The sequence below is a fragment of the Alnus glutinosa genome, chromosome 5 (genome assembly GCF_958979055.1).
Source record: "Alnus glutinosa chromosome 5, dhAlnGlut1.1, whole genome shotgun sequence".
In the NCBI taxonomy this organism is placed as follows: Eukaryota; Viridiplantae; Streptophyta; class Magnoliopsida; order Fagales; family Betulaceae; genus Alnus; species Alnus glutinosa.
In genome coordinates, this window is record NC_084890.1 from 1,825,241 (window position 1) to 1,838,933 (window position 13,693).

Sequence of the window (13,693 nt, forward strand, 5' to 3'; positions counted from 1 at the left end):
CTCGCCAATGTAGACTAAGTTTCCAAATTAGCACCTCTGTTTCTACTTCAATGTTTGAATTGATTCATGTAAACATTTGGAGACCTTTTTCGGTTCAATCAATAAATGGCAGCTCCTACTTTCTTACAATAGTGGATGAATTCAGTCGTTTCATGTGGGTTTACTTATTACAATCCAAATCAAAAGTTCAAAACTTAATTCAATCTTTCTTTCATGGTACTGAATTTTGTATGCCTGAGTTTTATTCTTCAAAAGGTATCCTGCATCAGTTAAGCTGTGTTGAAACTCCACAACAAAACTCAGTTATGGAGAGGAAACATCAACATTTACTTAATGTTGCTCATGCATTAATATTTCAATCTCACTTGCCTTTACAATTTTGAGGAGATTGTATTCTTACTTCTGCTCATATAATCAATAGAATACCTACTCCAAATCTTTCCAACAAATCACCTTATCAATACTTTTATCTAAATCTCCTTCTTATCTCCAGTGCCCTTGAAGCCAACAATACTTGGACCATCATTGAGCTTCCTCCTAACAAACATCCTATTGGGTGCAAATGGTGTGAACACTAAGCTAATGGTGAAGTTGAACGTTATAAAGCTCGATTAGTGGCAAAAGGGTATACCTAATGTGAAGGATTGGACTACTATGACACTTTTCTCTACTGTAGCTCAACTTACTACTATTATTTGTCTCCTTGCACTTATAGCAGCCAAGCAATGGCACCTTCATCAATTTGACTTCAGCAATGCTTTCTTTCATGGTGATTTAGATGAAGAAATCTATATGAAGCTTCCACCTGGTTTTTGACAGCAAAGGAGCTTCCAAAGTTAGTAAATTGCAAAAATCTTTATATGAACTCAAGCAGGCTTCTCAGTAATGGTTTGCTAAGTTTTCATCTACTTTGATTTCTCGTGGTTTCACACAATCAAAGGCTAACTATTCTCTGTTTACTCGTACACAAACTTCCTCTTTTATTGCTCTACTTGTTTATGTAGATGCCATTGTCATCGCAAGTAACAATGTTAAGGTTGTTTCAGAACTCACTGCATTTCTTAATAGTGTTTTCAGTCTTAAAGATCTTGGTCCATTAAAGTATTTCCTTGGTTTGGGGGTGGCTCGAAGTGCCAAAGGAATATTTGTTTCTCAAAGGAAATATGCTTTGGAAATCTTGGAGGATTGTGGTGTGTTGGGTGCTAAATGAGTTCTTTTTCCTATGGATCCAAATCTAAAAGTGTCTCGTAGTGATGGTGAGTTAATGTCTGATCCCACCAATTATCGACGACTAGTTGGTAGATTAGTATACTTAACCATTACAAGACTTGATCTTTTTTTCTCAGTTCAACTTTTAAGCCAATTTATAGACTCTCCTCGAAAATCACATATGGATGCAGCTTATTGGGTGTTAAGATATTTGAAGTCTTCTCCTAGTCACGGTTTTTTTTTTTTTTTTTTCCCATCTGATTCTAATCTCAAGTTGAAAGCTTTTTGTGATTCGGATTGAGTTTGATGTCCTGACACTCATCGCTCAGTTACAGGTTTCTGTGTTTTTTTAGGAGATTCTTTGATTTCCTAGAAATCAAAGAATCAACATACTGTCTCTAGATCCTCTGCTGAGGCAGAGTACCGATCCATGGCTTCAGTCACTTGTGAACTTTTGTGGCTCCTTGCTCTACTTAAAGACCTCCAGCTTCCTCATTCTCATTAAGCGTTGGTTTTTTGTGACAGTCAAGTTGCTATTCACATTGCAGCAAACCCAATTTATCACGAACGCACCAAGTATATAGAAATAGATTGTCACATTGTTAGAGATAAAATTGCTCAAGGAATGATTCGCACTCTACATGTCAAGTCTGCACATCAAGTTGTTGATCTTCTAACTAAAGCTCTTCACAGACCTGTTTTCCAGGCATTATTAACCAAGATGAATGTAATCAATATATTCCGTTCCCCTCGAGAGGGCCTTTCAAATGCTCGATTAGTTAGTCTGTTAAGAGATTAGTTAGTTAGTTGAGTTTTGTTATACACGTGTAAGTTTTTCATTGTTTCTATCTTCTATAAATATAGTTTCAATTGTATTAGTTAGATCAAAACTAAGCTTAATTCTAACACACTTAACTACTTTTATTGTACGTAAGTAAATGCATTAATTATTTAATTACTTCACCAAGTCGATTTGAAGCCGGCCTATTATGTATTTCTATAACATTACCAATTTATCATTATTATTCTCTATTGCCTTAAGGTTATTTTTGGACAAATTCTAATCATACGACAGTATCATCTTAAATCATTTTATTTAATGCTTTACCCTTTAAGTAAATAAATGCCCGAGTAATCTAGACTATAAGACCTTAATGATTTAATGAGTTAATAACTTAGATCAAACTATAATCTTATATTCTATTTACTAGAATAACTTATTTATTGGTTCAAGTGTGATAGAGAGTCTTGAACTCTCATTGATTTTACTCCTATCTCATCACTTTGACCATTAGCTAGCTTATTAAGTGATTCCTTTATTAACTTATCCTAGCAAATTCACTATTATTACTACCCCTATCCTTGTAAACCCTTACTCATATTCCTTTCTTTTGTTTCGCATTCCTCATTAAAATCACATAATCAACTAAACCAACTAAATCCATCAATACCCAAAATATCAAATCATCAAAGCATAAACCCAACATCACGGTCATCCCAAAAAACCTAACTTAATACTACAAAATCAAATCATTATCAACCATATAGTCCTTATCACCCGTTAAACTAGCTCATATCATTAACATGAACAAACTCTCAAAACCGATCAACCTCCTACTACAATTATCCACTTTTGCCCTTTAATTTAGGGTTGGGGCACCTTTACATCTTATCTTCTATGACGTGATTAAATAAAGTTTAGAAGTGCTCCCATTTTAAAAGTCCAAGAAGACAATGAATTATTTGTTAATTTAATAGACATAATAATATTTCAGAAATGGTATGCAGAAATTACGCTTGTTAATAAAGAACTCAAAATTAAAACTATCGCATTAATAGATTCGGGAGCTAATATAAACTGTATACAAGAGGGAATTATTCCACCCAAATATTATGAAAAAACAAGAAAGATTATATCAAGCAAGTGGTTTACGATTACATATAGACCATAAGCTTTCAAATATAATGTTCATATCTATCGAAATCAAATATATATTAAAACAACTTTTGTATTAATTGGTAAAAAAATTACCTCAAAAGTTATATCAGGGAATCCCTTTTTGGCTTCACTTTATCCATTTGAAGTATCAGCAAAGGTATCAATACAAAAATTTTAGACCAAAATATTTTTTTTGAATTTCTTATAGGAGCCACAACAGATCGATAACACAAAAATATTAAAAGATATTTCTTTTTATAAAACTTTGAATATGCTGACACACAAAACTATTAAAAGAAATCGTATTAGATAATTTATGGATAATGAATGCTAAAGGAAACATAAAATATTCCACGACATCCTACTCTAAAAATATGTAATGCTTTAGAGAATCATTTTTCCACTTTAAATGATGTTATTGATATTTAAGTACGTAACAGACTAAGAACAATACTGAAAGATTTTAGAGATTTTCAAGAAAAAGATTTTAGAGATAAGATAGTAAGGATAGAGCATCATTCTTTATCAGGTACATCAAGAACTGGAAGTCCCGAAGACAATAAAGATTGTGTCAGCTCCACGGATTATAGTTTACTAAACCCGCAATTAAACTTTCCTTAATTATCAGGCGCCATAAACAAAGATTAGACCTCGCATGCACTGACCCCCTCAGATGATCTATGATACTCCGAAAAGCTGTATAAGACACCCTTCCCTTTAATCTCCAGTCTATTATATTATTTTCCAAAAAGAATTCGATGGAGGATTAGGCCGGCCTTTCCACCCATACTGAATCACGATCACATACTATATATTCAGATTATGATTGTCTTTCTCCTTGTACTCAAAATTGTCCTAGCCCAGAGAATATAATCCCTGTGTTTGTAAAACAAACTTCAAAATAGCCAAAATTAATATATATCCGACATCCAATCTGATGACAGTCATGGAAGAAAAGGTATTTCATATATATCTCTACATTGTTTACAATGACTACGGGGTGATTTTATACAAGAGAGTTTCCATTTTAGCCTACGTAGATTTTAGGCTATAATCACGGCTGACCCTTGTAACAAGGGATATAAAATCATAGATCTTCCGGCCTATAATCTCTCCTAGAATCTCTGGATCTTCCTATAATCTCTCAATAACAACTCACACCAACACAACACTCCCCCTCAAGTTGGTGCATACAAGTCTTTCATGCCCAACTTGTCTAGTGAGTTGTAAAAGTTCTTGCTGCATACTGCCTTTGTGAGAATATCTGCCAACTGGTCTTCAAATTTGATGAAAGGAAACCGGATTATCTTATTTTCAAGATTTTGCTTGATGAAATGTCGATCCACTTCCACGTGTTTGGTTCGGTCATGTTGCACAGGATTGTGTGAGATATCAATGGCAGCCTCTGAAAATAATTTATTGACTTCTAAAACAAACCAAGTGTGCGTGTTTGTGTGTAAATAAATATCTTAAATGCGGAATTTAAATAAGACAAGATATTTGTTATGAAGTGGAAACTCTATGAAGAGAAAAAAATCACTCTGGGGCAGCCAAACCCAGGAAATCCACTATCCAAAAATAAAGCTAGTTACAAGACATTCGTACTCACATAACCCTATGCAGTAGTCATACCTTTAACTCTGACGTGTAGCCCAACACGAAAGCTTTCCAACCAGATCTTCCACTTGAAGGGTTTTTGATGGATTCCTTTACCTTAGGGCTGACCCCTAAGATAGACTTCACACGAACACTTGAGCACACACTGGCAATGGCTTGAGAGTTAGCAGATCTTCAATATCTCCCTAAACACCCTCTCTAAGCAATATGGAATTCACTGTCGAATTCTGTACAAAACACAGACCTAGAGCCTCCTATTTATAGGCTTCAAGAGACCTTAAAAACGGATGAGATTCGGACTCTGTCTGTCAAGCGTCCAGACGGAAGATAGGCTCGTCCGGACGGATTTTTGCAATATCCTTTCAAAAATAGCGTAATTCAATCTTTATCAGGTTTGCGTCCGGACGACTTTACCGAGTGCTTGGACGGTCTTTGCTAAAATCCTTTCCGTATTCGAATGGAAATCTGGAGTTATCTGAATTACTGGATATCGTCCGGACGTGTTGCCGAGTCATCCGGACGGATTGCAGAGACTCCCCAAACAATGTCAACTTTTGAAATACAACTCCTTGTTGAATGATGATTGACTTAGCGTCCGGACAGTATTGCTCTGTCGTCCGGACATCTTCAACGTTTATTTGTAAGACACTGCGGGGCGTCCAAACGCCTTCAAAGGCTCGTCCGGACGGTTTCACAGAAACCGGTTGATTTTACTTGGAATTTACACGGAATCTTCATCGACATCTTCTAGAAACATGAGACCAATCACATGGCTTGAAATAAACACTGTCCATATAACATGAAGACTCTGAACCGAACCGACCTTGTTAAGAAGCAACCATTACATAAAGTGTTTTTGTCAACCAGAATGTTGCCAATATAAAATACTAACCGGTTTAGAAATACATTCCCGGTCCAATAAAAAATATCCCCCTTTTTGTCACAAAAGGACAAAGGGTAAACATAATATAAAGAAAAACCATAACCAAAATCAAAAAATAAGAGAAAAGAACAAGGTTAGGTCTTCAACGAGAAATCAGCACACATGTATCTAAACCTGTGAAAATAGTCAGATAGCTGGTCAAAAATACGCAAGCATAGAGAAAAGAGTTAAGTAATCAATGAGCATAAATTTCCTGTAGACATAACTTTTTCAATAGTAAACTTAACTCATGCAATGCGTGTGTGTGTGAAGGCTTTCTCAATAAGGTAAGAAGTTCATTAATATGACTTAAATCACCCGGATTTTCTAAATAAGAGAGAAAATCAATGTTAGATCAGTCAAAGTTCAAAACTTATTTTACTAGGGCCTAGCCACCCTCATCTGATACACTCCCCTTAAGTTGCAGCACTTTTCTTTTACTTCGTCCTTTAGTGACCGTCTATTTTCGCAATGATTTTGTCACTGACTGTTTCTATAGGGACAAGTTCAAGAACAGATTTATAGCATAGAAGCAGTGGATCTTTTTATCCATATTTATTCAGATTTGAATGCTTTTTATCACTTGGTGCTGCAACTTAGAAAGAATACTAGAATTTATGGGTTCTAAGTTCAACTAGCGAGTTGGTCAGTTTGACCATCTTAACAAAAAAAATCTCTCTTATTAGAATTTCCAAAAGCTTAAAGTCAGAGGAGAGAAAAAAATACCTTAGGGGGAGCTTTGGAAAGTGCATGGTTTTCATCGTATGAGAAAAGCAACTATCTAGTAAAGATGCAGCAGGAAAATTCAGCACATATCAGATTTAGAAACTTAACCATATGAATGTATATTTAATCAAAGCACAGTGAACTGTCAAAACAAATAAATATACATGAGATAGCTGAAAACTTTTAGAAGAAACCTTGCATCAAATCCCTTATTTTATTTTTTTTTAAAAAAATTTTTATTTTGAAAATAAAAGTAGAAAAACAACAAAAACATGTTACATAGGAAAAGAGAAATCTAGTCCAAGTATGTAAGGTGAGGACAAACCTGACCTTAGGGAGAGAGGTGTACCTATACCAAGACAGAAAAACAGCCGTCCGACGTGCTTTTTCTGTCATCCCTATAAAATGCCTGCAGAATTTTCTCAAGATAACAAGAGAAACTATAGGGATAGAATAAATGGTTCCATAACAAATATGCAAAGCATGAACAAGATATGACAATATAAAAGATGCAATGCAAGTGTACCTGACATGCACTAGGATTTAGGAACCACAATCCTAGGCATGTGTGACCTCACCTACTAGGTGGGTCTGCTCCCCATAGGGAAGTGAGTGTGCCTATCTTGTCTGAAAAATAAATGGACTTCTAATTTATACAAGTGTGTGTGAACATTGTGTAACAAAATATTAAATGCGGAATTAAAAGAGACAAATATTTTGTTGACGAAGTGGAAACTCAATTAAGAGAAAAACCACTCCGGGGCAGCCAAACCTAGAATATCCACTATTCAGAAGATAAGACTAGATACAAAGTAGTAACACTCACATACCCCTGATGTAGTGGTCGTACCTTGCTTTCTAACTTTTAGCCCAACACGAACGCCTCCTAACCAGGTCTCCTACCTAAAGGGGTCTTCAATGGAATCCTTTACTTTAGAGCCAATCTCTAAGATAGACTTCAGATGTAGCACAGCAATAGCACACTTGTAATGGCTTCAGAGGAAACTGATCAGCTCGACAATCTTCTTCAAAATTACTTCTCTTAGCACTTGTGGAATTCAATACCGAATTATTGCAGTTCTCAATGCCTAGGGGCCTCTATTTATATGCTGAGGTGCAGAATGGGCGACTGCTGTAATATGTACGGACGCCGTCCAGACGGTGAACCTGGGCCGTCCAGACGGACAATAGTGCTACAGGATTTTTCGAGAATTTCGTTGAAAATCTTTCATGTTTGAGAGCTGCGTCCGGACAGTGAGACACTGTCGTCCGGACGGTCGCACGTCCGCTGCAAGTAATTTTCATATAAGGCTTCGCGCGTCCGGACCATGGGGGAAGAGCGTCCGGACGGCTGAACTTCCACACGCAATTTTCATATCTGCTATGCGCGCGTCCGGACCATGAAAGGCAGGTGTCCGGACGGTTGAAGTCGAATAAGCAATTTCCATATTAGTTGCACGAGCGTCCGGACCAAGGCTTACTGACGTCCGGACGATGATATTTGAATTGCGATTCTTGCCTTATGGAGACGTGCTTCCGGACGGGATATCACATCGTTCGGACGGTTGAGTCAGTTTTCCCATATTTGAACTTGGAAAGAATCTGAAGCTGGTCGAGTACTGAGAGGCGTCCGGACGGGCTGCTGAGACGTCCGGACGGATACAACTGGAACAATAACTTCTCGATACAGTAGAGATCCGGACGAAAAATACACGTCATCCGGACGGATGATGCTTGGTTTGACTGGCATTCGAACGGTAAGGCACGTCGTCCGGACGAATGGTACAGTAGATAGATGGACGTCCGGACGGGATGGCACTGTCGTTTGGATGGCTGACAGGGAACCAAAATCTTTGATCTTGAAAGCAGTGCAGAATCTTCTGACATCACTCTGAATAATGGAATCCCTGATAGAAGCATCTTTACATACAAGTGATTTTGTCCAAACAGAATGAGGCCAATAATACTAACACTGTCCACCATCCTTCGACTACAGTTCCATATATCTGATCAAGCTCCTCATAAAGCTGCCAACAATGGGTAATTCTTCATAGGATGGATCCTTTTTAGGCTTCTGCGGCTTTTCTTCATGATGTTGAGAATTGTTCTTCTTTGGCAACCAGGCCTGTTTTACAGGAACAAACCTCTGTGGTTGTCGCTGACGCCTTGGAGCAGGATATCTTGTATGAGGTCCAGTCTTTCTAGGTGGGTCCTTCTGAGGCTGAGGACCCCTAGGTTTGACATGACTAATAACTCCACATTGGTGACATATAGGAGTTTTGTGCACTGGTGGAGCATACCTTGATAATTTCCTCTAAGCCTAATGCTTCCTGGGAGGTCTGGTACTAGCAGAATCTTTCTTTAGCAACTCCTTCTTCACTTTAGACCTTTGAACAAGTACGTGGGGGCACTTGGGTCGGATGTGACTTCTCAACCCATAGTGATGGCAAATAGGGACAAACTTTTGAGTGGGTTGTCTCCTATCACTACAAGAAATTCTCTCATTAGCATCAACTCTTAGTGGACGCTAAAAGTCCAAAAGTCGACGCTAATGAGTATTAACATCGACTTTTGGACGCTAAAAAGTCAACGTTAAAAGACCGATCCTGATGATCACCAGTCGATCATTAGCTAATGATAGACTATTAGCGTCGACATAAGTCGATGCTAATGCTATATTTGGTTGATGCTAAAACGTGTAGCACATATATCATAAGTTGACGCTGATAGGTATACTATTAGCATCGACACCTTGGTCAACGCTAATAGCCTATCATCGGCGTCGACTAATGTGGATGCTGATACTCTAAAAATATTTAAAAATAAATAAATTATTAGATTATTAGCGTCGACTAGGTCGACGCTAATACCTTTAAAATAATAATAATAATAATAATAATAATAATAATAATAATAATAAGCTATTAGTGTCGACCTAGTTGACGCTAATAACCTAATTTTTTTTAAAAAAAAAATTAATAATAATTGGCTATTAGTGTCGACTGGGTTGACACTAATACCCTAATTTTTTTTTTTAAAAATAAAAAATAAATAGGGCATTAGCGTCTATATATATAATTCCCAACTAGGACCCATCAGTGGAACTATGCCCACAATTATGATTTTTATTTGTGATAAGTGAAAGGAAGCACCATGTCAATAAAGAAAACATCCCAAAAAAAAAAAAAAAGGTTATGCGCATCAAACCTAATGAAAAATGCTATTAACGGTCCAAAGTCATAACTTCAATATATAGTTAACAATTTTCAGAGCTCAAGTGCTCAACACTGTCCATTATATCATTTCAATTTCTTTGTCAAAAATATATAGAAACACTTAAAAGAATTTGAGAGGCTGATGCCATCAAAGATGTCTTCAAGCTAAGAACAGGTTCCCCTGCGAACGAAGATAATTATATTGGATTCCTCGGGGTCAGAAGAAAGAAATTAACTAAAAGTATATTAACATAAATGGGATCCTCAACCATATGCCTTCAAAGTCTTGGGTCCAAATGCATCACATCATGTCCTATACTTTAGAAACCCTACCATTGTGAGAGATATTTTGCAAAAAAGAACTATAAATTTATTATTTTTATTTATTTATTTATTTATTTTTAAAAAAATTTGGATACTCAGTAAAAGCTCTGACAAAAATGACAAGTTAAAAGAAATGTAAAGAACATAATAGGCTTAATTGAATAAAGCACTTCCAAATCAAGACTGGGAGGACCAATTACAACAAGATCTTCAAGAGACTCCACCTTGTCTAGTGGTAAAGTGTTCTAAAGCTCATCAACATCACTAAATTCATCAAAGTCTTCCTAGAAAAACAAAAATAACAAATAAAGTTAATTAATCCGATATAGGTGATCTAAACAGAAAGCTTATTAATAATAGTGTATCTTTTAGTAAATTCATTACTTACAACAACAATGAAAAATGAATAAACTTGAATATGAAGCAGTACAGACTTGATTTCGGTCTACATAATCTTCCAAAAAGTCTTTAACATCATTAACTTGCTCAGGACTTGGTTAATCATTATCCAGGAGCCTTAAGATCAGTTCCAACTTAACATAAGATTACTTGTCAAAATGATTTCGGTACCAATATATATATAATTACCTGTCAAACTTAACATTAAACTCTTACATTATACAGTATTTCAACACCATATCATTAAAAAACAATTGTAATGATTACACAAAAGGTAATCATTGGTATTAAATTTTGCTATAATTAAGGATATGGAAGTGAAAGAGCTAGAGCTAGACTAATCTCATTATTGTCAAGAAATTGAAATTGAGCCAAGAACCACAAAAATTTTGCTAATCAGGTATCCATATACATGTTATAGTTGGTCTCTAAGTTTCATCTAATGGGTGCAACCGAAAATTTAACCAACCATGATTTGTATAGGCTCCGATTCTTAAATCTAGATTTGCCAATGCTTCAATTAATTCTACATTTTTAAATTTCAGTAATTTAAAAATTTTCCAAAAATCAAAATCCTTACAAATATGCTTTTCTAGTCTTGGTATATCATAACAGCACAACATCCCAAACCTTCATAACCTGAATGTGATATGAATCCTCTTTGAGAATATCTACAGTCCAAACCAGATTCAGCTGCCCATCGACCTTGTACATCTCTAAAAGTTGAGAACTAGTCCCATCATCATCATGGACAACCTTATGGGGCCGACGCCAACCACTTGAAAGCTTTGCCAAAAGAAAAAGCACTTCCTTACGAGTCTCTACATTGCTAGTCCTCGCTATAGATTTCTGGAAATCATTGTTGAAGAAAACCTGCATTTTAATTAAGGTACGTAATATGTCATCATAAAAATTCAGATCAGTTCAAACCATTACAAAAAAAAAAAAATAAAATAAAAAATTCCAAGAGTCTACTATTTAAACCACGTTATTAAATCTTTATATAAAGTTATATTTCCATCCTTTGATTCACTTGAATCTATATGAGAATTTCATCTGTCATTGATGAAAAAATATTAGATAAAGATGTTTTACGACATCAAATAGGCATAGAACAACCAAAACATTCCATGTACCTTCCATTTAGCCTCTTTGTAAAGTAGAGTCATTATTGAATAAAATATCAAGCTCTTCAAGCTCCACCAAGGCAGCAGTAATTGCTTGAGCCAAGCTCTTGTCCCCATTGGCCTCATAGAAACTCCCACGTTCCTTGGCATCAAGGACTAGTTTCTTCCAAACAGAGCCACTCTCGAGTAAAGTCACCCCATCCCCCAAAATCCAAGGGCAATACCTGAAGAATGAAACAGTGACCAAACTTTAATTTGCAAAACCAAAAGAAACAGGATAATTCATAGTCTCAGTCTCACATGAACCACATTAGGATAATTCATATGATTTCAAGTCCAAATTTTAAAAGCCCTCTTCCCAACAGGATAATGCATCACTAGAAATTAAATGAAAAGCATCCAACTAGAAAGAAGAGTAGGGCTGAAGATTGAGGCCAATGATGACCTTCTCAATACATCAATCTCTCATTCCCCAATACCATAACAATGTTGCATTTCAATGTAAAACAGAGTCAGATATTTATTGCCAACTATGCCAAATCCATATCCAACAAAACTAGATACCAACTCTAAATGCATAAAAGACCAAAAATGTCTCCACAAAACATCAAACAATATCCAAATTGAAGGCAAAAGACAGCAACAAAAGCATGCCAAAATTCTTTAAATAACAATCTAAAACAGCACACAATAGGAAAAGATAACAAGGCCAACCGTTTTCCTTCAATGCTCTTCGTATTGCAAACTGAACTACCTCATAGTGACAATGTCATTGATCTTCAAGATCATCCTCACACACTCTGTCACCAGCGTTGATCTCTCCTTAATCCCAGCATTGATCTCACCCTGCGTGTGCCATTTTAGCAACAAAGTTATGGCGCACACACAAATTTAATATCAAACTTCACTATGTAGTGTTTCCTACAAGTTAAATTCAGACTCATCCTAAAACACACACACAGACAAACTCGATATTCAAGGTTAGCAGGAGGAGCTGACAATTGCATGATAGGAAATGGAATATAACAACGAATATATATATAGATAATCTACACGAAAAAAATACTATGCATTCTGAGCCAACTCAATCAATCAAAACAAAATTATGAGTATCACACAAAGAGTATTTCCTCATCTTAAAAACACTTAATTTCAACCCAAATAAGCTCAAAAAGCCCCTCGCCCCCTTGTTTTTTCGCCCAAAAATTGTATAAAAACAATTAAAAAAAAATCATCAAGAATTACCTCACTATTTTTAAAACCCACACCGACTTGAACCTAAGCTTGAGATTACTGAACTGCCCACAACCCAAACGAACATACAACCTTCACAAACAACAACAATAACATAAAACATAAGACATTAAAATTACCTTAAATTTGTAAGGCACCAGAAAATAGTGTGATTTTCGTGTCTGGGTCTTTGCCAGGGCTTTGGTCAAATAAATCAAACCCAGAATCAAATAAGCAATATCCAGATGAACACAACCACATCATAACACCCAATCAGCTATAGTAGAGAAATTTATCCAAAAATTCCCCAAATTTCTTCTTTTCTCAGCTACCAATCAACCCAATAGGGAAAAAGAAAAACAGTAATTTATCCAAAATCCCCCAAATTTCTTATTTCTTAGCTACCAATTAACCCAATAGGGGGAAAAAAAAACACAATAGAAGGAAAACAAGCCATTACCTTCCAAAGCGACCACGGACCTTAACTGCAACCTAGGCGCCGTTGTCTGGCCTCTCCATCTCTCTCGGCCTCTCTTTCTCTTGGCCTCTCTCTAATCTCTCTCTTGGTTGGGACAAAAAGAAAAAAAGAACAAGGAAGAAGATGGAAAGGGCAGGGGAGAAAGGAAGAGAAAAAAAGAAGTAAAAAAGTTCAAAAATTTTTACAAAAAAATGGGCCGTGCGCGCGGGACACGAAAATTTCGTGTCCCGCGCGCGCCCCTGCAAAATGATGTACTTTACATTCAAGTCGACACTGATACTCCTACTATCAGGGTCGACTAATTGTAGTTGACGCTAATAGTAAATAAAACTTATTAATTTATGCAATTTAAAATTTGTTTAAATAAAAAAAAATATTAATATATATTTAATAATAGAATCCTATTGAAATTTTCAAAAAATAAAACTTATTGAAAAGTCATATTTAATATAGGGATGATTGCACCATTGATCCCTGTAGTATGCCATAATTATAAATCACTCC

General features: G+C 35.9%; 1 protein-coding gene across 3 annotated transcripts; it reads right to left on the reverse strand.

Moving 5' to 3' along the window:
* Nucleotides 1-9,652: 9,652 nt before the first annotated feature.
* LOC133869714 (uncharacterized) lies at nucleotides 9,653-13,402 on the reverse strand. Of its 3 annotated transcripts, none has more exons than XM_062306785.1 (5): nucleotides 13,172-13,401; nucleotides 12,193-12,324; nucleotides 11,488-11,702; nucleotides 10,991-11,224; nucleotides 9,653-9,809 (listed from the first exon to the last, which is right to left on the reverse strand). In XM_062306785.1, the coding sequence occupies exons 3-5, from the start codon at nucleotides 11,626-11,628 to the stop codon at nucleotides 9,789-9,791; spliced, it is 396 nt and encodes a 131-aa protein (XP_062162769.1). In that variant the 5' UTR covers nucleotides 11,629-11,702; nucleotides 12,193-12,324; nucleotides 13,172-13,401; the 3' UTR covers nucleotides 9,653-9,788. The 3 variants fall into 3 exon arrangements, with proteins under 3 accessions (XP_062162769.1, XP_062162768.1, XP_062162766.1); XM_062306784.1 differs by lacking the exon at nucleotides 9,653-9,809 and adding an exon at nucleotides 10,156-10,236 and having other exon boundaries at nucleotides 12,233-12,324; nucleotides 13,172-13,402; XM_062306782.1 differs by lacking the exon at nucleotides 9,653-9,809 and adding an exon at nucleotides 10,158-10,236.
* Nucleotides 13,403-13,693: the final 291 nt, after the last annotated feature.

What these genes read in the sequence shown, in the direction of transcription:
- LOC133869714 (XM_062306784.1), bottom strand. Translation starts at nt 11,628, where the DNA reads ATGCCAAGGAACGTGGGAGTTTCTATGAGGCCAATGGGGACAAGAGCT. An exon ending in ACAAAGAGGCTAAATGGAAG is followed by an intron (nt 11,225 to 11,487) that starts GTACATGGAATG and finishes ATTAAAATGCAG; the next exon opens with GTTTTCTTCAACAATGATTT. An exon ending in AGGATTCATATCACATTCAG is followed by an intron (nt 10,237 to 10,990) that starts GTTATGAAGGTT and finishes TTGTTTTTCTAG; the next exon opens with GAAGACTTTGATGAATTTAG.